This window comes from Haliotis rufescens, unplaced genomic scaffold (genome assembly GCF_023055435.1).
Source record: "Haliotis rufescens isolate VD_foot unplaced genomic scaffold, xgHalRufe1.0.p SCAF_6, whole genome shotgun sequence".
Classification (NCBI taxonomy): domain Eukaryota; kingdom Metazoa; phylum Mollusca; class Gastropoda; order Lepetellida; family Haliotidae; genus Haliotis; species Haliotis rufescens.
Window position 1 is genome coordinate 4,294,781 of NW_025964334.1, and position 26,433 is coordinate 4,321,213.

A 26,433-nucleotide genomic window follows, 5' to 3' on the forward strand; every position below is an offset into this window, starting at 1 on the left:
TTAACTGTAAGTATGTACTCTGTCCAAGACAAATAGGGTTTCACAGACTGGACACACGGGGTTTCAGGATGTGAGTTAAATGTAAGTATGTACTCTGTCCAAGACAAATAGGGTTTCACAGAATAGACACACGGGGTTTAAGAATGTGAGTTAACTGTAAGTATGTACTCTGTTCAAGACAAATAGGTTTCACAGAATGAGCACCTGTGATTCAGAAGGTGAGATAGATGTAAGCATGTACTCTCTACTGGACCACCATGGTTTCACAGAATGAGCACCTTTGATTCGGAAGGTGAGTGAGTTAACTGTAAGTATGTACTGTGTCCAAGACAAGTAGGGTTTCACAAAATGGACACTCGGTGATTCATATTGAATTCGTATCCAGCTACAAAGAATAAATGTGTCACAATATATTGTTGGTATTGCTACAATGTATACATATAGATATAATGTTTCTTGTACATTGACAGAAAATGCTTGAAAAACACAAGGCTGAACATGGTCGGAAAAACGACAGTGAAAGAACGGCCCTCCATCTTGCGGCAGAGAAAGGACACACACAGTACTGAACTAGACTTCATTGTAGCGTTGATCTATACTCCACAAAGGAAAGACATTTTAGACAATAAATATGTATAAATGTATAATTTTTAAAAGTCTTAACAGCAAACATATACAATGTTCATACTGTTGATAACAATAAGCTGTTCTTTCTGGGTGACATTGTTTGATTTTGTTCTGATTAATTTTCTTGTAAGATTTTATTTTTGTATTTCTATATATCGTGGGTTTCACCGAAGTGGTAAACGTCTGAGAAACTGCTTCTTGTTGCTAGGACAGTGGGAGTGATAGTGGCAAGACACAAGCAAGGCGTGTTTGCAGAGGATCAGGACCGCAACACGCCTCTACACCTGGCTGCCAAGGGGGGACATAAAGAGACAGTTCAACTTCTCGTCAAGAATGGGGCTGACATGAACCAAATGTGAATACTAAACATCATATCTCAGCATCGCGTCACGGAAACCGTGTAGGACTTAAATAGCGACGCGCGTGTGTGTGTGTCTGTCGGTCTGTGTCTGTGTGCCTGTGTCTGTGTGTGTGTCTGTGTGCCTGTGTCTGTGTGTCTGTTCTGGTTTGTTTGATTTACACATATTTTATTAGATAAGCAGACTGGGGTACAAGTTGTCCAACTGAGAAGACTCTCTCCATAATATTTACAGCCAATCACAATATGGAGACATGCAATAAGAAGGGACGCAGCATGGTATAATTAACATTAAACGTAGGTGAGTTATATTGATAACAAACGGAAGTCTGGTTACATTACGCTACTCAAACTCATTCCATTACACAATTTATATTATTAGAAACGAAAAAACCGTTTCCATATTCACAAGAGCTCTCTGCTAAAGGTAGAATCGATTGTATGATTCCAACTAGATCATAAGCGTATGTTAATGATTCACTATCAAATAGTGACGATGCCATGTGTCCAAGTCAATTGTTCACCCGATAAAACACGGGAACATGTGATACAAATCAAAAAAGGAAATTTCATCGGACATCATTTTTGTCACTGTTGCGTCAAATTTTGAAAAAAATGTCCTTCACATGTCGTAAAACGTTTTGAAAGCTTTACTGAAGCCTTGTTCGAACGCTTATGAAGAGGGAGGTATAAGAGTGCCTGATATTATAAATACAATCAATGCTCAAAAGATATCTTGGATTAAACGTTTGTTCCATTCACATCCACACTCTGAACTTACCACTCTTTGGATTAATAACACTACAACTACAACTCCAGCACAAATTGATTTTCTGCAAAAATGCCAATTCTATGTTTCGGAAAAGGTTATTAATGATAGGACCAATGCTTTCTGGAAAGATGTTCTGTGTGCATGGGGAAACTCAATAGAAAAAAGGAAATTCTATCACAGAGGAACAAGATATATTATCACAACCGTTATGGCAAAATACGAATATAAGAATCTGGAACACTCCGGTATATAATAAACATTACTCGGGAAAAGGTATTAATCTTTAAATGATTTGATAGACGAGAGCGGAAATTTCCGAGATCTTTTAGACCTAAAACATGATTACGACTGTAAAACACATTTTCTGGAACATTCTAGTCTTATCCTTATAGAGTTTTTTTATACAATACAGTACCATTCATGGAATTATACCAATAAACGAGTTATTGTACAGAACGGGATATATAGAATCATTTCTTTTCAATTTTGGTAAACGAGAAAAACAAACCTTAGTGCACATGGTCTTTGAGTACAAAATTGTAAAACATATCTGGAACAACGTTACAAAATGGATCAAAGACAAAACTGGAATAGAACTAGAATTTTCAAAATTAACAATTTTATTAGGATATCAACAAAAAACGAAATGATGTTTTAAATCATATTAGAACTGTAACAAAGGAAAACATATTCAAATCAAACATATCCGACTCCATACCAAATTTTCCACACATCAAACAAGAAATAACCGATTCATATTACATCGAGAGAAATATATCACATTCACAATGTAAATACACAGTTCATGGCATTTTGGCCTCTCACCACCTATTCGTTTAAAAACACGAACAATCCAACAATGAATTAAATTTAATTTAACAATTAAATTTCGTTTTATGCCTGCTCTGTATAAATAATTATTTGATTGTCAAGTCAAAAGCCTATGCCTAATTTGATGTATATTTAATTTCTATTGCCAATTGAAACATATTTAGTTGCCTTGAACTTAGGTGATAATGTAGAGTGTTTTGCAGGTACCTGAATAGTTTTCAACATTAGTGTTATATCATAATATATTTAATTGAGAAACAAAACAACGTTTTTTCATCGTTCTAATAACGTTTCGCGCCATGTCTCAATGTGAAGCGCATCACGTGATACATAGTTTGAAAGAGCATGTAACTATTCTTGCATCTTCTACCGTAATGTGTTTTCTTTTCGGGCAATCTATCAGTCCAGTGCACACCCGCAGAAACAGCAAATGCACATACAAAATGCGGTACATCTATTCACTGTCTTTACAGGAACGTGCACGGAATGACCCCTCTTGACCTGGCTGCCAAGCACGGGGAGGTGGAGATCTGCGAGATGCTGGCCAGGAAGGACCCCCACACGGGGCTGAAGGGCTGCAACGTAAGTGGGACAAAGCATGCGTTCGTTCGTTCGAGGCTGGACCTGACAATCCAGTGATTGACATCATGATCATCGATCCACGCAATTGGGATACGATGACATCCGTCAGCCAATTCAGCGAGCCTGACCACCCGATCCTTTTAGGCGCCTCTTACAAGCATAGTCGCCTTTTACGGCAAGCATGGGCTGCTGAGGACCTATTCTACCCCGGATCCTCACGGGTTACAAAAAATACGTGTCTGTAACAGTTCGAAATGAGTGTATATCTCAAGTCTTTGATAGGCAATTAGAAGTTGGAAGAACATAACTGAAACATGACACTTTGTACTGAAAGCAACTTTTTTCTATTCTTTTTCACGCAGTTTCAGAGCTACTTCTTGCTCCTTCATTAGGCGAATGATTAGCAAGTGCCAAGAGTTTATTTTTCTGTTTATGAAATCCCATGTCATTGTTATCAACGTATCTGCTTTGTGTGATGATGTAGGCTGGTGGTGAAAGCGTTTGGTCGTCACGCCAAAGGCCCCGGTTTGATTGCCCACATTGTACCACAGTGTGTGAAGCCCATTGCTGGTGTCCCCCGTCGTGATATTGCTGGAATATTGCTAAAACGGCGTCAAACGTTACTCACTCACCCTTTCGTGACATGATGTAATTTGCGACAATCGCTGTCAGTTTTTACCGTCAACAATTTCCATGGAAGGTAAGAGAATCGTAGTGTACAAACTGAAGCTTTATTCTTGTACCGTAAAGCTCCTCGAAACACTATCACGGACCTCGCACCATGGACAACACAAAACCAGATACGCACCATGCTGCCGTGTGTTCAGTTCCAAAACAAAACTTACACTTCCAAGGGGGATAACTCTTCCCCAGGAATGATGCATGCCACTAAATACATGGCTGCAGTAACAATTAAAACCTGATATTCTTTACATACAACTCGGCACCTGTTGCAGGAATGTCCACTTCATCTGGCCTGCAGAGAGGGTCATCTCAACGTGGCCATGTTCCTTCTCCAGACCAAGGCCGACATGACACACAGGAATAGCGGGGGCCTCAACTGCCTAGATCTGGCAATCATGCATGGACACAAGTATGACATTGTTCCTCAAAGAGATTATCATTATGTCCTAGGTTCGATGTGTTTATGTACCAAGAGGCTATTCCTGTCAGTTAGCACGTGCATGGGTAATCTAACACAGTCTGTAGTCTACTGAACTGCCTGGCGTTGCGTGTCATGATTGCCTTTGCATGTGTTTGTGACGGGTACCATCGGTGGGGCAGGTTTGCTCACCTTTCGCGAAATCCTGGTGTCATCACTCTTTGATAGTTATTTATAAACACATGCTCATGATATAGTCGGAACTTTACAATGGGCTCGGGTTTGGGCAGAGATTTCTTGAATATGGAGAGATTTGTGTGGCTTTTTTCAATAAAAGGAAACTTCATTGGGTCAATCTGTGAAATGGCTCAGAGGGCCTTAGTATGTTGAGTGCCAGACTAGTTGCAGTGTTCTCTCACTTCCCTTGAAGGATAATACCTTTAGGCCAGACAAGAAGCGAGACAAAGGGAAGGGGGGCTTGGATTTTGTATTGATGAGGTATTTTTTCACGTACTGCTACAAAAATAAAGATATAGATGATTTTTTATATTTAAAACTATTTACCTGGATTTTTTCACAGAAAAGCAGCTCGCAACAATGTTATTCCTTTGGCAGAGAGTTTGGGTTTTTTCAAGAATCGGAAGGATAATTATCTTTCGGGAACACTTTTTTGGACAAAATCCCATCCTTCACCACCAACCCCCAACCACCAACCCCCAACCCAATCTACCCCCACTCGCCCTGCCGAATAGAAAAAAGTTGAGTTTTATAATTCTTAATTTCAACAGAGACATTGCCCGCTACATCTTGAGACATGATTTGTGGAGAGAAGCTCTGAGGAACCATGTCAGTCCGAAAAAGAAAAACAAGAGGTCTTCCCGAAAGATCGTTACACCCATGAGGAGGCTGATTCGCGACATGCCAGGTGGGAGTGTAGCTGTTGAGTGAGTGAGTGAGTTTGGTTTAACGCCGCTTTTAACAGTATTCCAGTTATATCGCGGCGTGTCAGCTTAATGTGGGAGGAAAGCCCGAAGTGATGCAGGTCTCAGACGTTTACCACTTCGGTGAAAACCACGAGCACGGGTATGGTGCTGACAAACCTAGAAACATAATCGGGGCGAACCGGGATTCGAACACACAATCATAGGTTTCTGGCGTGCCCAAGGGACGCAACTCTGCACAGCGAATCGCGGCGCCTTAGACGACTGGGCCACCCGTGGCCCCCGTAGCTGTTGAGAACAATCACAAATACAACTCTACATAAACACGCCCAAACTCCTTTAGATATTTGCATGATGTGTCAAGTAGCAAGTTGTAATTGTAAGGACGGGTCGACTCAAATAGATACCCTTTGTCATCTAAACTGTCTAAGACATATTCATTATCTGGGGCATTTTGTATGGAGACTAGCTACTGTTTAAGCTACATCTGTAAAACTAGATATGTTTGTAAATTAAAAATGTGAGCCTTAACATTTGAACGGAAAACAGCTTCCAATGTCTTTGTCTGTGCTTGATACTTTCTCCTACACACAAAGGGTCGGTATACGTATAGGTAATGCGTGGCAGATATGCGACACAGCGTGAAGTTAAATAAACGTCGAATTTCAACACCATAATTGTCACCAGAAACAACATTTTGACAAACGTGTTTGTTTTAGACTTGGCGTACGAGGTGCTAGAGAGAAGTGTTACAACCACGGTCATCAGTGACGGAGAAAAAAAGAAAGAGGAAAAGACTTACAACTTCGAATTTGTTGATGATCTGTATGAAAACTGGGCAATACCGAGTAAGAGTGGTATCAGTCAACTGATCGCATCCGTCTTACGACAAGGAGATTACGTTTATTTACTGTAAGATCGTACGATAGCTTCTTCCTGGTAGTAATGTAACATGTTAGTCGTCCATATCGTGCAGCTGTTTTAGCCTTGTCCATTCCTTCCTAATTATGTCGATTGCATGGGGGCCTGATTGTTTGTCTATAACCCACGATCAAACATGTTTCTGTGGATCATAAAAAACACTAATATTCTTCTGTGGCCGTGACCCGTGAAGGTCCGGGGTAGAATAGGTCCTCAGCAACCCATGCTTGTCGTAAAAGGCGACTATGCTTGTCGTAAGAGTCGACAAACGGGATCGGGTGGTCAGGCTGGCTGACTTGGTTGATGCATGTCATCGTATCCCTATTGCGTGGATCGACGATTATGCTGTTAATCATTGGATTGTCTGGTCCAGACTCGTTTATTTACAAAACACCGTAATATAGCTGGAATATAGCTGAGTGTGGCGTTAAACAACAAATAAACAAACAAACAAATCTGTGGCCGTAAGATAATTCTTGTAGCCGATGAGCGTACAATCCATATGGTTTGAAGTCAGTTGTTGGGCGATAGGGTAGCCTAGTGGTCCAAGCGTTCGCTCGTCACGCCGAAGACCCGGGTTCGATTCCCCACATGGGTACAATGTGTCAAACCCATTTCTGGTATCCCCCGCCGTGATATTGCTGGAATATTGCTAAAAGCGGCGTAACACCCTAGTCACTCACTCACTCACTCACTGAAGTCAGTTGTAACGGTGCATGTGAATTACGTTTTTTGAGTGAGTTAGAATGATTTTACCGACTTTAAACGATATTCCAACAACATTATGCTGGGGCACACCAGATATGGGCGTTCAACATTGTAAACCATTGTCACGTTATGTCAGAATCTGAACCCTACATTTGATGGTGATATTGTGATATGAATTACATGTCACTCGTGTAACTATATACAAGCTGTGTAAACCCCAAAGACCAAAGTCACTTGAGTGAGTGAGTGAGTTGGGTTTAACGCCGCTTTTAACAGTATTCCAGTGATATCACGGCGTGTCAGCTTAATGTGGGAGGAGAGCCCGAAGTGATGCAGATCTCAGACGTTTACCAGTTCGGTGAAACCCACGAGCACGGGTATGGTGCTGACAAACCTAGAAACATAATCGGGGTGAACCGGGATTCGAACCCACAATCATAGGTTTCTGGCGTGCCCAAGGGACGCAACTCTGCACAGCGAATCGCGGCGCTTTAGACGACTGGGCCACCCGTGCCCCCTAAAGTCACTTGATGTACAGTGACACGCGTATTTTGTAATGAAAAGGTCACCAGGGTCCACTTGAACAAAGCGGTCTTACAATTAAGACTGTCGTAAGCCTATGTTAAAGTATGGGAGTTACAATCATCTTAGCGCTAAGATCGATTTGTGCAAGTGGGCCCAGGCAATAGCCTTTCTTGTCTTTCAAAGCATTTTCAAAGGAGTTCAAACTATTTATACACATTCGACAATAACAATAATAGTATTTTTATTTCAATTCACAGAAGCAATAATCGTAATGCGGATATTTGAAATAAACTAGTGTCCAAAAAGAAACGATACCACCTTTTTGCAACGACATAAAAGAAAAACAAAACAATGCAGAAGTTTAGGATTGGTTTTAAGCTTTTGAGAAATCCTTTCACAACATCTGTACAAAAATTTAACTTCAATAAAAATCTGTACAACCAATATGACAAGCCTTTAAAGATGGGTGGGGTCGAAAAATGAACATTTCGTTAGAACACTGATCATAGAAACAACGGGAAATGTCACACCACACGTCTCAAAGTCAAGTCAGTAGCGGGTATGTCCACCGTGAGCATCAACACATGCCAGAACACGCCTACGGACTGATGACGTCAAACGTCTGATGACGTTGGGAGTGATGCGTTGCCATTCCTCGTGGAGACATCGTTCCAAGTCCTGGACGTTGACTGGATGCACACGGCGACGTCGGATTTGCCGATCGAGGTGGTCCCATAAGTGCTCGATGGGATTCATGTCCGGTGAACATGCGGGCCATGGCAAAACCTGTACGTTGGCGTTGGCAAGGAAGTTCTGTGTCAATCTTGCTGTGTGTGGCCTTGCATTGTCATGTTGGAAAAGGAGTCCGCGAGGCTGTTGCTGAATAAAGGGCACCACAACAGGCCGTAGGATGTCATCAAGATAACGCTGTGCATTCAGGTTTCCACGAATTACGACAAGCATCGTTTTGACGTCACCACATATGCCACCCCAAACCATTAACCCTCCACCTCCAAACGGCCGGACCTATTGGATACAGTTAGGCGCCAAACGTTCACCAAATCGTCGGTATACAAGCTGCCGTCCATCGTTTCTGAAGATGAGGAATCTGCTCTCATCAGAGAACATAACACGTGCCCAGTCCCGCCGTTGCCAACGTCGAACTCGCCTGGCCCAGATCAGTCTGTTGTTCCGGTGTCGAGGCGTCAGGAGCGGTCCGCGGTAGGGTTGACGTGGCCGGATACCATACTGCCGTAGTCTCCTGTAGACGGTCTGTCGACTGATCCTGTGTCCCAGTGCTGTAGCCGCCGTGGACGTCGCTGTTACGGTGCGGTTCCTCAGGTGTAATACCCGGATGTAACGATCTTCACGGGGCGTGGTTACTCGTGGTCTTCCACTTCTGGGCCTGTCTGACGTCTGACCTGTCTGACGTAACCGCTGCATCAACCTGGTGATAGTGATGCGTGCGCAGCCCAACCTTCTGGCGACGTCGACGTGTGACGCTCCTTGTTGGACCATACCAACGGCTCTCTCTCTCTCTCTCGATGGCTGTCAAACGTGGCATATCTTGTGTTCTTTTTGTTGCTGTGATATCAACGTGTCTGATCAGCCGTTTTATACAGTTTTTCTGCACGTGCAGAACATGCTAGAGAGGGAAATGTCACTTTCACGAAATTTACGTTTTTTCCCGGAAGTGATCACGTGTTCCCTTTTTTTTTTATCGACTATGCTGTGTTTGGGATGTGCAATACGAACTGGCATGTTTTCATACTTGACAATTCACTTAGTAAAAAACAATTTTGAAAATAAGTTGGTATCGTTTCTTTTGGACACTAGTTTACATTTAATTGTAGAGAGTCCGCCCGGAGAGCGGAAGGTCAGGGGTTGGATCCCCGACCGCGTCATACCTAAAGACGTTAAAAGATGGTACTTGTTGTTGTTACCCTGTCTGGCGCTCGGCACTAAGGGGCTAAAACAAGGACTGGTCGGCTCGGAGTCAGTATACTGTGTCTGAGTGGGGTATTCATGTTAAACTGCGGCATGGTATCTCAGTGTGCTAGCACTGTAAATCGGCATCAGTCCGGACTAGTACAAGCAGCCACACACACACATACACGTGCATGCACGTCGCTATATAAGTGCAATAACCTTGGACGCGATGTTAAACAACATTTCACCTCACCCTCACCCATAGACAGTGCATGATTGTTATATGGCCATTGTTAACATATTCCTGTACAATCATGCTGTTTTTCCTTCAGAGAAAAAGAAACAAAAATGTAGTGACAGTGAGCTCAAGGCTGAAACAGTCCCATACACACACAAGGCCACTGTCATCAAGAAGAACCACCCACTGTCAATCATGGTAACTAAGCTTTCTGTCTCTTTCACCTCTCAACAATGCTTCTGCGTTTGCCTTACATTATTCTGTTGAACATAACGAGTACACACAGTAGGTTCATATCAGAGTAGCAGCCAGTCAGTTGACATGTAGCGTCACATTACAGAATGGCAGGGGCGTATGTGTGACAATAGCCAGTGTGTATGAACAGCACAACTCAACAGTAACAACTCTGTTGCATACGATCTGCCGCGACAACCTTGCATGAGGTCATCACGTACCAGAAACACTGAAGACTGCTGGCTTACCTGTTTTTGTTTGATATTGAGGACTCTCAAGGCTCGTCAGTATTGCTGGACACTTGTGTGAAAAGTCATCATGTACCAGTAATACTTAAGACTTCTGGCTTACCTGTCTTTGATTGATATTACGGACGCACACGGCTCGTCAGTATTAGTGGACACTTGTGTGAAAAGTCATCATGTCCCAGTAACACTGAAGACTGCTGGCTTACCTGTCTTTGATTGATATTACGGACGCACAAGGCTCGTCAGTATTACTGGACACTTGTGTGAAAAGTCATCATGTCCCTGTAACACTGAAGACTTCTGGCTTACCTGTCTTTGATTGATATTACGGACGCACAAGGCTCGTCAGTATTACTGGACACTTGTGTGAAAAGTCATCATGTACCAGTAATACTGAAGACTTCTGGCTTACCTGTCTTTGATTGATATTACGGACGCACAAGGCTCGTCAGTATTACTGGACACTTGTGTGAAAAGTCATCATGTCCCAGTAATACCGAAGACTTCTGGCTTACCTGTCTTTGATTGATATTACGGACGCACAAGGCTCGTCAGTATTAGTGGACACTTGTGTGAAAAGTCATCATGTCCCTGTAATACTGAAGACTTCTGGCTTACCTGTTTTTGATTGATATTACGGACGCACAAGGCTCGTCAGTATTAGTGGACACTTGTGTGAAAAGTCATCATGTCCCTGTAATACTGAAGACTGCTGGCTTACCTGTCTTTGATTGATATTGAGGACGCACAAAGCCTGCAGTATTAGAGTGAACACGTAATGCTGTCAATCATTAATTCCTGCACCACATATTGAAGTCTAGTTTATCACGCTATGTGGAATGCTTTGTCTCTGACGTTCTAGCGGCACATGATAAATTCTTCGTAATATATACTCCATCAGCACATGAAATATATAGCTTATGGACCTACGTGAATTAATGTACATATATCACACATGGAAAACCTCACAAGTGGTATAAGTATATATATCACTAGAAGAACATACACACATAAATATGTATATCACAAGTGCAATAAATATTAATATCACAGGTAGAACACCGATACCTTTTCTTAGGTAGAACACCTATATATTTGAATTGTTTGATAGGCATTACTTAGAAGTTGATGGATGACAAAGTAGACACAATTTATGGAACCTACATACTTATATTATATTTACAACACAGGCGTACTACATATTATATCATTGGCGTACAGCATACGTGTAAGATAGGTGTACTACACATCTATATCATAGGTATACTACATACGTTTATGATAGGTGTACTACATACGTATATGATAGGTATACTACATAGGTATATGATAGGTGTACTACATACGTATATGATAGGTGTACTACATACGTATACGATAGGTGTACCAAATGTGTATATCATAGGTGTACTACATATATATCATAGGTGTACTAAATGTGTATATCATAGGTGTACTACATTTGTATATCTAAGGTGTACTTTGGTTATATCACACGTATAATTTATAATTATTTTAAATGTGTACTATATATTTATATCAAGGTGTGCTACTAGTACATGTTTATATCAAAATCAAGAGATATTGTTGATGTCAGCTTCTTTATTATGATGAACACAGCGTTTCTGAGTATATGCTTACGCCTTCATCAGGTGAATCAGGTGAATTCACCTGATGGAGTAAGCATATACTCCGAAACGTTGTGTTCCTCATAATAAAAAAGTTGACATCCGTACATTCTCTTCCTTATGTGTATCACTTCTAAATGCCTTTCAAAGACTTATGTTTACATCAATGGTGAATAATATATGTATTTCACAGGTGCTTTATATATTTACATCACAAATGTACTACATTTCTACCTTACATGTGTATTCATATTTATGTAACATGTGTGCTATGTAATGTTATCACACGTGTACTATATGTTTATGTCACACGTGTACAGTATATTTATGTAACACGTGTACTATGTAATGTTATCAGGGGCAGTCGGGTAGCCTAGTGGTTAAAGCGTTCCCTCGTCACGCCGAAGACCCGGGTTCGAATCCCGACATGGGTACAATGTGTGAAGCCCATTTCTGGTGTCCCCCGTCGTGATATTGCTGGACTATTGCTAAAAGCGGCGTAAAACCAAACTCACTCACTCACTCACTAATGTTATAACACGTGTACTATATGTTTATGTCACACGTGTACAGTATATGTATATAACACGTGTACTATATGTTTATGTCACACGTGTACAGTATATGTATATAACACGTGTACTATGTAATGTTATCACACGTGTACTATATGTTTATGTCACACGTGTACAGTATATGTATATGACACGTGTACTATGTAATGTTATCACACGTGTACTATATGTTTATGTCACACGTGTACAGTATATGTATATAACACGTGTACTATGTAATGTTATCACACGTGTACTATATGTTTATGTCACACGTGTACAGTATATGTATATAACACGTGTACTATGTAATGTTATCACATATGTACAGTATATGTATATGACACGTGTACTATGTAATGTTATCACACGTGTACAGTATATGTATATGACACGTGTACTAAGTAATGTTATCACACGTGTACTATATGTTAATGTCACACGTGTACAGTATATGTATATAACACGTGTACTATGTAATGTTATCACACGTGTACTATATGTTTATGTCACACGTGTACAGTATATGTATATAACACGTGTACTATGTAATGTTATCACACGTGTACTATATGTTATGTCACACGTGTACAGTATATGTATATAACACGTGTACTATGTAATGTTATCACACGTGTACTATATGTTTATGTCACACGTGTACAGTATATGTATATAACACGTGTACTATGTAATGTTATCACACGTGTACTATATGTTATGTCACACGTGTACAGTATATGTATATAACACGTGTACTATGTAATGTTATCACACGTGTACTATATGTTTATGTCACACGTGTACATTATATGTATATAACACGTGTACTATGTAATGTTATCACACGTGTACTATATGTTTATGTCACACGTGTACAGTATATGTATATAACACGTGTACTATGTAATGTTATCACATGTGTACAGTATATGTATATGACACGTGTACTATGTAATGTTATCACACGTGTACAGTATATGTATATGACACGTGTACTAAGTAATGTTATCACACGTGTACAGTATATTTATATAACACGTGTACTATGTCTATGACAGGTGGAGTGTAACAGGGATGAGCTGTTGCAGCATCCGTTGGTCAACAAACTCGTCAAGAAGAAGTGGTGGCATTTTGGGGCCTACTATTATCTGGCTAACTTCGGCGTTCATCTTCTCTTTGTCATCCTCTTGACTAGATACATGCTCAAGTCCACCCATCCCCTCAGCTAGTAGGTAGATTTCTGTTCCTTAAATGCCTTGTACCCGTGCCTTTTCAGGTGAACAATTGACTTGCTTTGGCAAGAGTTTGCGAAGGGAGCCACCGATGGGACATGATACGCTCAAATATTCGCGAACACGCTTTTATCACTATTTGATTGTGATCCCTAAACTCTTAGATTTCTTATGAATATGGAAAGGGATTTGTCATTTGTATTACGACGATAGAAAGGATTTCGTGTCTCTTCTACTTGATATATCTCCTCCTTTGGTAATGTAATTGTTGAAATGCTCAGGTGTTGCAGAGACAATCCCGGAATTTTTTTATAAAATCATAAAACTCGAGATATAATCGTACATTTTTACCTCAGGTTTTACAAACAATACATGCTGGTCATGTTGGATGTCCTAAAAAAGGGTGTGGTGAACTGTGCTTCTCTCCTGTACAGTGAAAACTGTCGCCAGCAAAGGAACCTTTTAAAGCAAACTGCGTTAGTGGCGGATGCAGGAAATGTGGCAGAAGATGCTTACTCTTTTCACGATCACCTGGTGTCATCACTGATTTTCAGCGATACATCCATATACCTTTCATAACTATTTTGCCTTTTACACCCTATGTAATCTGTTATCGAGACTAATTATTCTATGGAGTTGCCGTTTTTATATTTATAGCAGTGGTCTTAAATGTCTAGCTCCCCGCCCTCCCGAATATAATTTTTTTGAATCCGTTAAGGAATAGGGATGAAGAGTGGCATACATCCTGTGATGTCTTCTCCTTCAGCACCAATGCGGCGTCAATCAACGACAACATCTGCGACAGGAGTATCAGCCCATGGCTTTTGGTAGAGAAGATCCTTCTGTACGTTCTCATGGGTTTAGGCGCAGTGTTTGAGGTAAGTTGCTGTCAGAATCGTCATATTCTAAATCATTCCTTCGAAGTTGAGTGCAAATTATACACTGGATGGTAAAAGAAAGAACCACCTGATTGTCGAAGTGATAACTGTGACACATAGTGCACAATATATATTTAGTACCCTTTGAAATTAATACTTTGTAAATACATTTCATTGGTCAAGTATGGTCAGGAAGAATACAAAGAGACACATTAGTGAAATGTTTGTTTGTTTGTTTTGTTGTTGTTTAACATGCACATGCATCAACCAAATCAGCAGGCCTGACCACCCGATCCCGTTAGTCAACTCGTATGACAGACATGGGTTGCTGAAGACCTATTCTACCCCGGGTCTTCCCGGGTAGTCAGTAAAATGGGACTAAAGGGGATCCTACAGGGTAGTTACGGTCAACACAAATCTAGTCCTGTAGACACTGGTACAGGCTGTCCTTAGGGAGTCCTTGCTGTCTGTTATGGGCCTTAGAACGGTTGGTAACTAGTAGTCGCCTAGATCTGGGACAATGAAGAGTGCTGTTCGTCTGTCGGTATCATGCTGACAACGTGGCCCCAGTTAAGTCACCTGACTCCACTACGAGCTGACAGCCCCTCTTTCAACATTCCTATTGCCTTCCCCCTTTCACGTCCAGTCTTCGGGCATTGTTTGTCATTTGTCAGAAGGGCAGCGGGTAAGATCGAAACAGATACCAACTCATCCTGTCTTCAGGATGTGCAAACACCACAAAGCACTAAGAACATTTGGGCTAAGAAACATTTTACACGTGCATTTATCTTGATTTGCTCGACCTTCACAACGCATAAATCTAAGGTCATACTGTCAAAAACCAATTCTTAACAGGTCACCAAAACGCAGTTCCACCCTTCCCTGTACCTGAAAACAACTTTCTGACTTCATAAGTTTTATAAGTTGTTTAACAAATATTGCATCTGGCTATAACCCGGATGTGTTGTTATGAGTGCTAGATGAGAAAAAAGCGACAAACCCTTTGCATAATCAGAAGAAATGTATTGCACGATTCTGACAATAGCCTAAGCCTGTGTTTATACAACAGTGATACTATGAGGTTACTATGATAACACCATCATAACACCCGCGGAAGCCGTATTAGCTCTCCTATCATGCATACCCCACTCAGACACAGTATTCTGACTCCGAGCTAGTCAGTCCTTCCTGTGTCCCATTCAAAGCTGAGCTCCAGGCAGGGTAACAAGAGGTAAAATCTTTGAGTGTGGCTTTGGTGTGACGTGCCTAGGCATCGAAGCAGCGACCTTTCGCTCTCTGGGCAGACACTCTATCCACTACACCACGAAGACGGTTGGGCCCACCACAGACATGCAAGTGTGTGCAATGATTCGTGTACTTTCAGATACTGCAGATGTTCAACATGAGGGCTGCGTACTTGAGTGACCTGGAGAGTTATGTGGAATGGGTGTCCTACATCTGCACCTTTCTCCTTCTGCTGGAGTTCAGTGAGTGCACGACAACCACAGGCTACAGACAGGTCAGACCACGGTGCCATTTGCGGCATTTATTAGTAATTCTATAATTCTGTGTGGTTGGAGCAGATCGACATTGCAAAAAGCATCCTAGTCAGGCTCTGATTGTTGATTCTTGATGTGAGTACGTCAAAACAACCAACATCAAACTTCATAGCTTATAAATTGTTGACTATACCGTCTGTTTTTTTTAAATGTTTTTTTGTTACATTGTTTAAAACCAGTCAACATAAACTGAACATACTTGATACCTCTAGATCTGAGATTTGAATCAAAGTTAAATAAAGATTGGGTGTTCCTGCAGGAATGGCAGTGGTCTCTGGGCGCGTTTGCTGTTTTCTTCGCCTGGATTGACCTGGTGCTGTACCTCAAGGCCTTCACGTCCCTAGGCTTGTATGTCATCATGTTCCAGCTCGTCTGTTGGACGTTTCTCAAGGTGTTTCTGGTCTTCTTCTCATTAATACTCGCCTTCAGCCTCGGGTTCCACATTCTGCTGCAAAATCAGGTACGGTGTCCCTTTTTTCACACCTTCTCTCACACTAGTTTCCGTGATAGTACAAAACAAGCAGGTGACTCTTCCCAATGACTGCATGTCCATTCCTTCCCTTATGTTCTGGTATATATTGGAATCAAGCCAGAACGTTCAAATGCCTGTAGAAATGGACTTTTTAATATGCATCTATGTCTTTTCCTGTCAAACGTGAGGAATCATTCAATTCCATGAATTATCGGTGGTAGGGACGTGTTCAGGAACTTTGTTATCATGCTTTCATCATTACGTTTTGTGTCAGGAAAAGTGACAATTATGACCCAAGATGTGTTTCATTGCGTTTTGTTTGTTAATCCCAAGTGCCATGGAATTGTCTTTGGCATGTTGAACCAAACACAATTGGATTTCAAAATACATTTAAAATGAAACATTCACATTTTCTCTTTTACTCTTTTTATAAGAATTCCGCGTCGATGTATACCAGATGTCGATGTATGAATCAGTTTGAAATAAGCCCCAAATAACACATGAAAATGTAGCAAAATTGATTTCGAATATTTGGAGATGTACGCACTAACATTAATGTCAACTCGTGATCTATTTCCAACATCAAGAAATGAGCTTTTTCGCATAGTGTTTGCATTGTGCAGTTCATATAGTCAAATAGGTTGTGTATAGAGTCGTTTGTTGGCAAGGTGTAATATCGATAGGTAATGATTGCTTTTAACTAATTACTAAACAAGCCGCTGTGCAGGGTTGCGTCCTGTGGGCACGACAGAAACACGTGATTGTGGGTTCGAATCCCGATTCGTCCCGATTATGTGTCTAGGTTTGTCAGGACCATACCCGTGCTTGTAGGTTTCACCAAAGTGGTGAACGTCTTAAACCTGCATCACTCCGGGTTCCCCCCCCCCCCCCCCCACATTAGATGAGACGCCGTGATATAACTGAAATACATTGCGGGGCGACGTTAAACAAAACAACTCACTCACTATGAAGTGCTTTGTAGAATTGCTCCATACTGAATTTCATATTTTATTATGTGACAAAGTATGGTCGATAGATAAATTGTAAAACATCACTTCACTCCGTGAATAGATTCCATTCAGAGACGCGCCAAACGCAATCCTGAAAACAGGCGTCATGTTCATTGGAGACCTCGGTTATGATGACATCTTCAACGCTGGTCTCAATGACACCACAGCAACAGACACCACCAACCTGCTGTACCCACCAGCAACATCCGTCCTCTTCTCCATCTTCATTACACTGGCGTCAATTGTCCTCATGAACTTACTGGTACGTCACATTTATGATGTGAGCAACATGCATGTTAATATTTAATGCCACTGCCGGGTATTGAAGTATTCCAAAGCCTTGTAGCAAACTGTCATCCACATGCTAGTAAGCTTTAGATTGGCCAAGAAATGTAGTTATAGAGCTGCGAAATCGAGGTAGATACATTTTGAAACAATGAGTTGTAAAATAAATATTATGTTATATGACATGCATGAATACAGTTATCAGTTTCTTACACTAACTTACAAAAACTCATTTAATTTCAAATTAATGCATATGTCGTCTATTCTCATGATGACAGTGGCGAGGTAATATGTCACACAACGCTTGAGTGACGTCCACTAACTGCTCATATCTAGAGTGACCCTCCACAAAATGTGTCAGCTGTATGTGTGAATTGATGCAAACCAGATAAGAACAAAGAACATTAAAGGGATCAAACACTATAACACCATGCAAGTTTTGAAACAGACATGAAAAAACTTATCAATGAATTATAATCAGGGAAGTAGTCCGTCATAATCTGTCACCTAAGGTCATCTCCATGGCGTAGCCAATCACGGGCCGGGAACTCGAACACAAATATGTTTGAGACAAGCTGCAGTTATCTGCCCATCTCAAATGGATTTTTCGCACACAGGTGTGTAAGGAACATAGTTATCCTACAGAACTATATGTTTAGAAACATCAAAATCAAAACAAGCATCATGTCTTTCAGAATAGGCATATAATTCCGTAGAACTTCCCGGCAATAACGTATACAAACATCGAACTCGTGTGTGGAGGCTGTCAAATTAAGCAGTCTGGTTTTTTTTGTAAACAAAGGAAGAATGGTTCCATGTTTGTTGGATATTAATAATAGCATAAATTGATGTTTTTATGTACACCAGGCTTGGCCTTGCGCTGTTTAAATGTGTTGAATTGTCCAGGTCGGTCTGGCTGTTGGTGATATTCAGGGGATCCAACGACGAGCAGCCTTCAAGCGGACGGCAATGCATGTAAGTGAGAAATCGTTGATGGGATTCTGTTGTTAATACGCGTCTTCTTTTGTTATAATAGTGAGTTTTTACGTCGCTTTTACCAATATTACAGCATTATCAGTGCAGGGGATACCAGACATAGGTGTCACACACTTCACCCTGGCTTCCGCGTGATACTTTTACCATCAGGCTACCAAACAGCTGGTATATACTAGGGATTACATGTAGCAATACAGGCGACGTCGAATAGCATGATAAAAGCCATGTTTGTAGTTCTGAAATGGATATAAGTATTTTCGAAAATTGATGTATTTGAATCATTATATTTAGTTTACTGCTTCTGTTTACTGAAATGTGTGTTGTTATTAACGGGAACAATCCTTGTCCTTGATCACCACAACAGGTAGAATTGGTCCTGGACGTGGAGAAGGTTTTGTTCAACACAACCAGAGCAAAGCTGTACAAGAAGAGATATAGCACCAAGAAGAAGAAATCCAAGACCCCCTGGCTGTGGAGGAAGTTCATGGCGCTGCCATGTTGGTGGTGGAACCAGAGAGTCGAGAAGCAGGAGAACACCGTGTTGGTGAGTATCAGGCTTCTACTGTAGAGTACACTGTGTTGGTGAGTATCAGGCTTCTACTGCAGAGAACACTGTGTTGGTGAGTATCAGGCTTCTACTGCAGGGAACACTGTGTTGGTGAGTATCAGGCTTCTACTGTAGGGAACATTGTGTTGGTAAGTATCAGGCTTCTATTGCAGAGAACATTGTGTTGGTAAGTATCAGGCTTCTACTGCAGGGAACACTGTGTTGGTGAGTATCAGGCTTCTACTGCAGAGAACACTGTGTTGGTAAGTATCAGGCTTCTACTGCAGGGAACAATGTGTTGGTGAGTACCAGGCTTCTACTGTAGAGAACACTGTGTTGGTGAGTATCAGGCTTTTACTGCAGAGAACACTGTGTTGGTGAGTATCAGACTTCTACTGCAGAGAACACTGTGTTGGTGAGTATCAGGCTTCTACTGCAGAGAACACTGTGTTGGTGAGTATCAGGATTTTACTGCAGGGAACACTGTGTTGGTGAGTATCAGGCTTCTACTGCAGAGAACACTGTGTTGGTGAGTACCAGGCGTCTACTGTAGAGGACACTGTGTTGGTGAGTATCAGGCTTCTACTGTAGAGAACACTGTGTTGGTGAGTATCAGGCGTCTACAGAGAACACTGTGTTGGTGAGTACCAGGCTTCTACTGCAGATAACACTGTGTTGGTGAGTATCAGGCTTCTACTGCAGAGAACACTGTGTTGGTGAGTATCAGGCGTCTACAGAGAACACTGTGTTGGTGAGTATCAGGCTTCTACTGCAGAGAACACTGTGTTGGTGAGTACCAGGCTTCTACTGCAGAGAACACTGTGTTGGTGAGTATCAGGCTTCTACTGCAGAGAAAACTGTGTTGGTGAGTATCAGGCTTCTAAAGTAGAGGACACTGTGTTGGTGAGTATCAGGTTTCTACTGTAGAGAACACTGTGTTGGTGAGTACCAGGCTTCTACTGTAGAGAACACTGTGTTGGTGAGTATCAGGCGTCTACAGAGAACACTGTGTTGGTGAGTATCAGGCTTCTACTGCAGAGAACACTGTGTTGGTGAGTACCAGGCTTCTACTGCAGAGAACACTGTGTTGGTGAGTATCAGGCTTCTACTGTAGAGAACACTGTGTTGGTGAGTATCAGGCTTCTACTGTAGAGGACACTGTGTTGGTGAGTATCAGGCTTCTACTGTAGAGAACACTGTGTTGGTGAGTATCAGGCTTCTACTGTAGAGGACACTGTGTTGGTGAGTATCAGGCTTCTACTGTAGAGAACACTGTGTTGGTGAGTATAAGGCTTCTACTGTAGAGAACACTGTGTTGGTGAGTATCAGGCTTCTACTGTAGAGGACACCGTGTTGGTGAGTATCAGGCTTCTACTGTAGAGAACACTGTGTTGGTGAGTATCAGGCTTCTACTGTAGAGGACACTGTGTTGGTGAGTATCAGGCTTCTACTGTAGAGAACACTGTGTTGGTGAGTATCAGGCTTCTACTGTAGAGAACACTGTGTTGGTGAGTATCAGGCTTCTACTGTAGAGGACACCGTGTTGGTGAGTATCAGGCTTCTACTGTAGAGAACACTGTGTTGGTGAGTATCAGGCTTCTACTGTAGAGAACACTGTGTTGGTGAGTACCAGGCTTCTACTGCTGTGCACTGGCATTACACATGCAATATTATTATAATATACAGTTCTTTATTATTATATTGACTTTTTTTAATAATAGTTATGTACATGTTCTCACATGTACTGAGAACAGAAAATAAGATTGTTTTGAGGAACGAGAACGAATAATATCTATCCATGCGAAAGAGCACATATTTCAAAAGCGTTTATCATTTATAACAAATACCACTCATTCATATTTCCGACACATTCTATGCCTATTGCCGTTCGCAGCTCCATGTATCTGACACACCTTACTCTTGCATACATTTTCAAAATGTACAATTTTATCAATTTCACTCATACATATTTGGGACAAATTCCGCATATTTGTGATAAATGTCACCTTGAGTGTAAGGAGTACAGCAAACCAGTTTCAGTGGCAGAGCTCGAGAGTGTGATGTCATTTTATTGTGACGTCGTTGAAACTGATGACGTCACAATGTTCTTGAAATTATTGTGCTGCAATTTCAGTGTGATATTTCCTAGGAGATGTAGCACTCGGCTAAACGAAATCTCCGTCGGATGAAAAATATCACTCACGCATATTTCTGACAGCTCACACTAATGCATTTTTCTGATGAATGACACTAAAGCATATTAAGATGAATGTCAGTCAGGCTGATGTTTCTTTCAGGAATCCATTGAAGAGTTGACCCGACAACAAAAGCGGTTGGAAAGTATGATTGGGGCGATGAACAGTGACATGCTGGTCCTTCTCAGACACAATGACCCTGGTGTACGTGGTGCTGCTAGTGTTGGCAATGGGCCAGGGAACACCTAGAACGTCTTCACAAATAAGACACATTCACATTCTGCCACATCAACATTGTACTCTGATCAGGACTAAGAAATCATACCAATCTCAACCTGTTCTATACTTAGATCGGTTTCTGTAACACTCTATAATGGCTCATATTTAGAGATTAGGATAATAATAAATCTGTAAATATTGCGCCAGATTCCATTCACCAAGTTAAAGCTCAGCCCCATCACTAAACCACTTGCTATTACCGTCGTCAGTTGTTTGTTATAACGCTCAGCCCCATCACTACATCACTTATTCCTATCGACAGTTGTTTGTTATAACGCTCAGCCCCATCACTACACCACTTGCTATTACCGTCGTCAGCTGTTTGTCGTAACGCGCAGCCACATCACTATATCACTTGCTATTACCGTCGTCAGTTGTTTGTTATAACGCTCAGCCACATCAATATATCACTTGCTATTACTGTCGTCAGTTGTTTGTTATAACGCTCAGCCACATCAATATATCACTTGCTATTACTGTCGTCAGTTGTTTGTTATAACGCTCAGCCACATCAATATATCACTTGCTATTTCCGTCGTCAGCTGTTTGTTATAACGCGCAGCCACATCACTACACCACTTGCTATTACCGTCGTCAGTTGTTTGTTATAACGCTCAGCCACATCAATATATCACTTGCTATTACCGTCGTCAGTTGTTTGTTATAACGCTCAGCCACATCAATATATCACTTGCTATTACCGTCGTCAGTTGTTTGTTATAACGTTCGGCCCCATCACTACACCACTTGCTATTACCGTCGTCAGTTGTTTGTTATAACGCTCGGCCCCATCACTTTACCACGTGCTATTACCGTCGTCAGTCGTTTGTTATAACGCTCAGTCCCATCACTACTCCTTCACTGTATGTAATAGGCTTTCCGTTTTTTAATCTTATTGGCTTCCTCGTCATATTGTTATCTTTGCACATTAATCCCACCTTGTGTAAGCATATGAGCACGTATATGTTAACTGAAAACGCTTATTCTATTCAACACAAAAACAGACATTTCATTAACAGTGCAATTCCCAATAGATATGTTTACCCTTCTCACACACACAAGTCCCTTGGGGGAAAGGTCAGCCGAAATTGCCAAGGCAGAAGGCGACCTCTTACACACCTAAAGCAACAACAACAACAGCAACAGCAGGAACAACAACCAATATCCAACAACCAAAAAGCAACAAAAGCAACAACCAACAACAACTAGTGTTCACCCGACGAAGGGGCAAGAAGTAACCCTGAAACGCAGTAACAAAGAATAAAGGAGATTTTGTTCACAAAATATTGCTTGTCATCATGTTATCACTACAGAAGAACATTTGTGTGGGTAAATATAAAGTTTGCTTCTGAAGCTCGATGCAGGATTACACACTGTCCAATCTAACCACGTGCACCAGGTGCGAGAGAACAGCTACATATTGTTGTCCACGTCCAGTCAACATCAACACTATCACCTCCGTCATCACAAACTATCCATGTTCTCTCTCAACCAACACTATCACCTCCGTCATCACAAACTATCCATGTTCCCTGTCCACCAACACTATCACCTCCTTCATCACAAACTATCCATGTCCTCTCTTCACCAACACTATCACCTCCTTCATCAAAAACTATCCATGTTCTCTCTCCAGCAGCACACCATCATCTCCGTCATCACAAACTATCCATGTTCTCTCTCCACCAACACACTATCACCTCCGTCATCACAAACTATTCATGTTCTCTCTCCCCCAACACTATCACCTCCGTCATCACAAACTATCCATGTTCTCTGTCCACCAACACCATCACCTCCGTCATCACAAACTATCCATGTTCTCTCTCCAGCAACACTACCATCTCCGTCATCACAAACTATCCATGTTCTCCCTCCACCAACACTATCACCTCCGTCATCACAAACTATCCATGTTCTCTCTCAATCAACACTATCATCTCCGTCATCACAAACTATCCATGTTTTCTCTCCAGCAACACTATCACCTCCTTCATCACAAACTATCCATGTTCTCTCTCCAGCAACACTAACATCTCCGTCATCACAAACTATCCATGTTCTCTCTTCACCAACACTATCACCTCCTTCATCACAAACTATCCATGTTCTCCCTCCACCAACACTATCACCTCCGTCATCACAAACTATCCATGTTCTCTCTCCCCCAACACTATCACATCCTTCATCACAAACTATCCATGTCCTCTCTTAACCAACACTATCACCTCCGTCATCACAAACTATTCATGTTCTCTCTCCAGCAACACTATCACCTCCGTCATCACAAACTATCCATGTTCTCTCTCCAGCAACACTATCACCTCCGTCATCACAAACTATCCATGTTCTCTCTCCATCAACACTATAACCTCTGTCATCACAAACTATCCATGTTCTCTCTCCATCAACACTATCACCTCCTTCATCACAAACTATCCATGTCCTCTCTCCCCAACACTATCACCTCCTTCATCACAAACTATCCATGTTCTCTCTTCACCAACACTATCACCTCCTTCATCACAAACTATCCATGTTCTCCCTCCACCAACACTATCACCTCCGTCATCACAAACTATCCATGTTCTCTCTCCCCCAACACTATCACCTCCGTCATCACAAACTATCTATGTTCTCTCTCCCCCAACACTATCACCTCCTTCATCACAAACTATCCATGTCCTCTCTTAACCAACACTATCACCTCCGTCATCACAAACTATCCATGTTCTCTCTCCACCAACACTATCACCTCCGTCATCACAAACTATCCATGTTCTCTCTCCACCAACACTATCACCTCCGTCATCACAAACTATCCATGTCCTCTCTCCACCAACACTATCACCTCCTTCATCACAAACTATCCAAGTCCTCTCTCCAGCAACACTATCATCTCCGTCATGACAAACTATCCATGTTCTCTATCCACGAACACTATCACCTCCTTCATCACAAACTATCCATGTTCTCTGTCCAGCAACAATATCACCTCCGTCATCACAAACTATCCATGTTCTCCCTCCACCAACACTATCACCTCCGTCATCACAAACTATCCATGTCCTCTCTTAACCAACACTATCACCTCCGTCATCACAAACTATCCATGTCCTCTCTCCACCAACACTATCACCTCCGTCATCACAAACTATCCATGTCCTCTCCTAACCAACACTATCACCTCCGTCATCACAAACTATCCATGTCCTTTCTTAACCAACACTATCACCTCCGTCATCACAAACTATCCATGTCCTCTCTTCACCAACACTATCACCTCCTTCATCACAAACTATCCATGTCCTCTCTTCACCAACACACTATCATCTCCGGTTAATTAAAGATACAATTAATGTTTCCTGGACTGCACTAACTATTGCTCTCCAAGAGATGGGAATACGATACACTGCGCCTGGCGATGACCGAGCACCTTTCAGGGGAAAATATTCCATTCTGTCTATGAGGTCACATTATCTCCGAACCATTCATAACTATCACAGTCAGGGCGTCCAGATAACGTACCTTGATGAATCATACCACTGACCACATGTGGCTATCGGCAGATGGACAAAAAGCACCCATGGTACCATCAGGTAAAGGTAATCGTGTCATTGTTTTGCATGCTGCAACCCATGATATGGGGCTTATTGATGGACGTGTGCTAGTTTTCGAGGCGAAAGAGAAAACTGATGATTTTCATAATGAACTTATATATAGGAGATGATGTGTTCATAGACTGGTTGGAACTTTAGCTATTGCCCATTTTAAACAACACCAGTGTTATTGTCATGGATAACGCCAGTTAATATAACGTCCGAGAATCAGATGCTGTCGCCCAATCTATGAGTAGTCTGAAGGCGATCATACAGGAATATATGACATTGTCGGCTTCAGACCATATGAAACAAAAGTTCAACTCATGGAGAAAATTCGGCTGAATAAGAATCCAGTAAAGTACAAGACATATGTGCTGGCGGCACAACACGGTCAAGTTGTCTTACGTACGCCAGTCAGACATTGTGAGCTCAACCCTGTTGTGCCCATCTTGACTAGGTGTAATGGGTTCGTAGCCAGACATAACACAACATTCAAAAGTACAGATTCATATACGTCAGCTGAGATATGATATCTCAAGAAACCATCTGTAGAACAACAAATATTTCTGGATTCCAAAACCGCAACCTTCCAATACTCATCCCATTTCATAGCTCTGACCTAGTCCATCGTGTTTCCAAGCAAATATAATGCAATACATATCCTAAATTGCTACCCCATCAACGCATGTCAATTAAGTACAATAACAGCAATATTTTGAGACCACCCCCAACTCGATGACATTTGCACCTGAATGTACGGCTCGGTGTGAGGTCATCACCTCGGGACAAGTGTTAGGTAATTACCTCAGTTTATAGGCCATTTCATACATGCATGACACGAATATTTTCTAAGTTTATCAACATTTTACCTGTAAAAGTACATTTTAAGGGTAATCACAATGTCAGTTAGGACAGGCTAGATTAGGTCAATTCGCGATATTTTTTTCTAGCATTTCTGACAGTACTTTATATCTACTTCTGCATGACAGATAGCTTCAAAGGTAGACCTATCACATGTGATTCAGGTCACACACGTTGTCTGCCTGGAAATGTAAGCGACAAAACACCTTCCATTGTCACAAGAAATCTCTGCTAAATGCAGAGTCGACTATATGATTCCGACTGTATCATGAGCATGTGTTTATGAATTACCATGATACCAGGTGGTCGCGGAAGG

General features: G+C 41.6%; 1 protein-coding gene across 4 annotated transcripts in view; it reads left to right on the top strand.

The window, feature by feature from the left end:
- Positions 1 to 21,709, top strand: part of LOC124120063 (transient receptor potential cation channel subfamily A member 1 homolog) — a 52,788-nt gene extending 31,079 nt beyond the window's left edge. For 3 of the 4 annotated variants that reach the window (XM_048386608.1, XM_048386609.1, XM_048386610.1), the window contains exons 15-29: positions 471 to 562; positions 836 to 982; positions 3,062 to 3,170; positions 4,127 to 4,263; positions 5,061 to 5,197; positions 5,933 to 6,061; positions 9,629 to 9,732; positions 13,260 to 13,429; positions 14,200 to 14,311; positions 15,696 to 15,830; positions 16,130 to 16,330; positions 17,414 to 17,614; positions 18,544 to 18,612; positions 18,998 to 19,177; positions 21,478 to 21,709. In XM_048386608.1, the coding sequence (XP_048242565.1) occupies positions 471 to 562; positions 836 to 982; positions 3,062 to 3,170; positions 4,127 to 4,263; positions 5,061 to 5,197; positions 5,933 to 6,061; positions 9,629 to 9,732; positions 13,260 to 13,429; positions 14,200 to 14,311; positions 15,696 to 15,830; positions 16,130 to 16,330; positions 17,414 to 17,614; positions 18,544 to 18,612; positions 18,998 to 19,177; positions 21,478 to 21,624 (2,070 nt within the window). In that variant the 3' untranslated portion in view covers positions 21,625 to 21,709. The remainder of the gene's footprint in view (positions 1 to 470; positions 563 to 835; positions 983 to 3,061; positions 3,171 to 4,126; positions 4,264 to 5,060; positions 5,198 to 5,932; positions 6,062 to 9,628; positions 9,733 to 13,259; positions 13,430 to 14,199; positions 14,312 to 15,695; positions 15,831 to 16,129; positions 16,331 to 17,413; positions 17,615 to 18,543; positions 18,613 to 18,997; positions 19,178 to 21,477) is intronic. The other variant, XM_048386611.1, reaches the window with a different exon arrangement.
- The last annotated feature ends 4,724 nt before the right edge of the window (positions 21,710 to 26,433 follow it).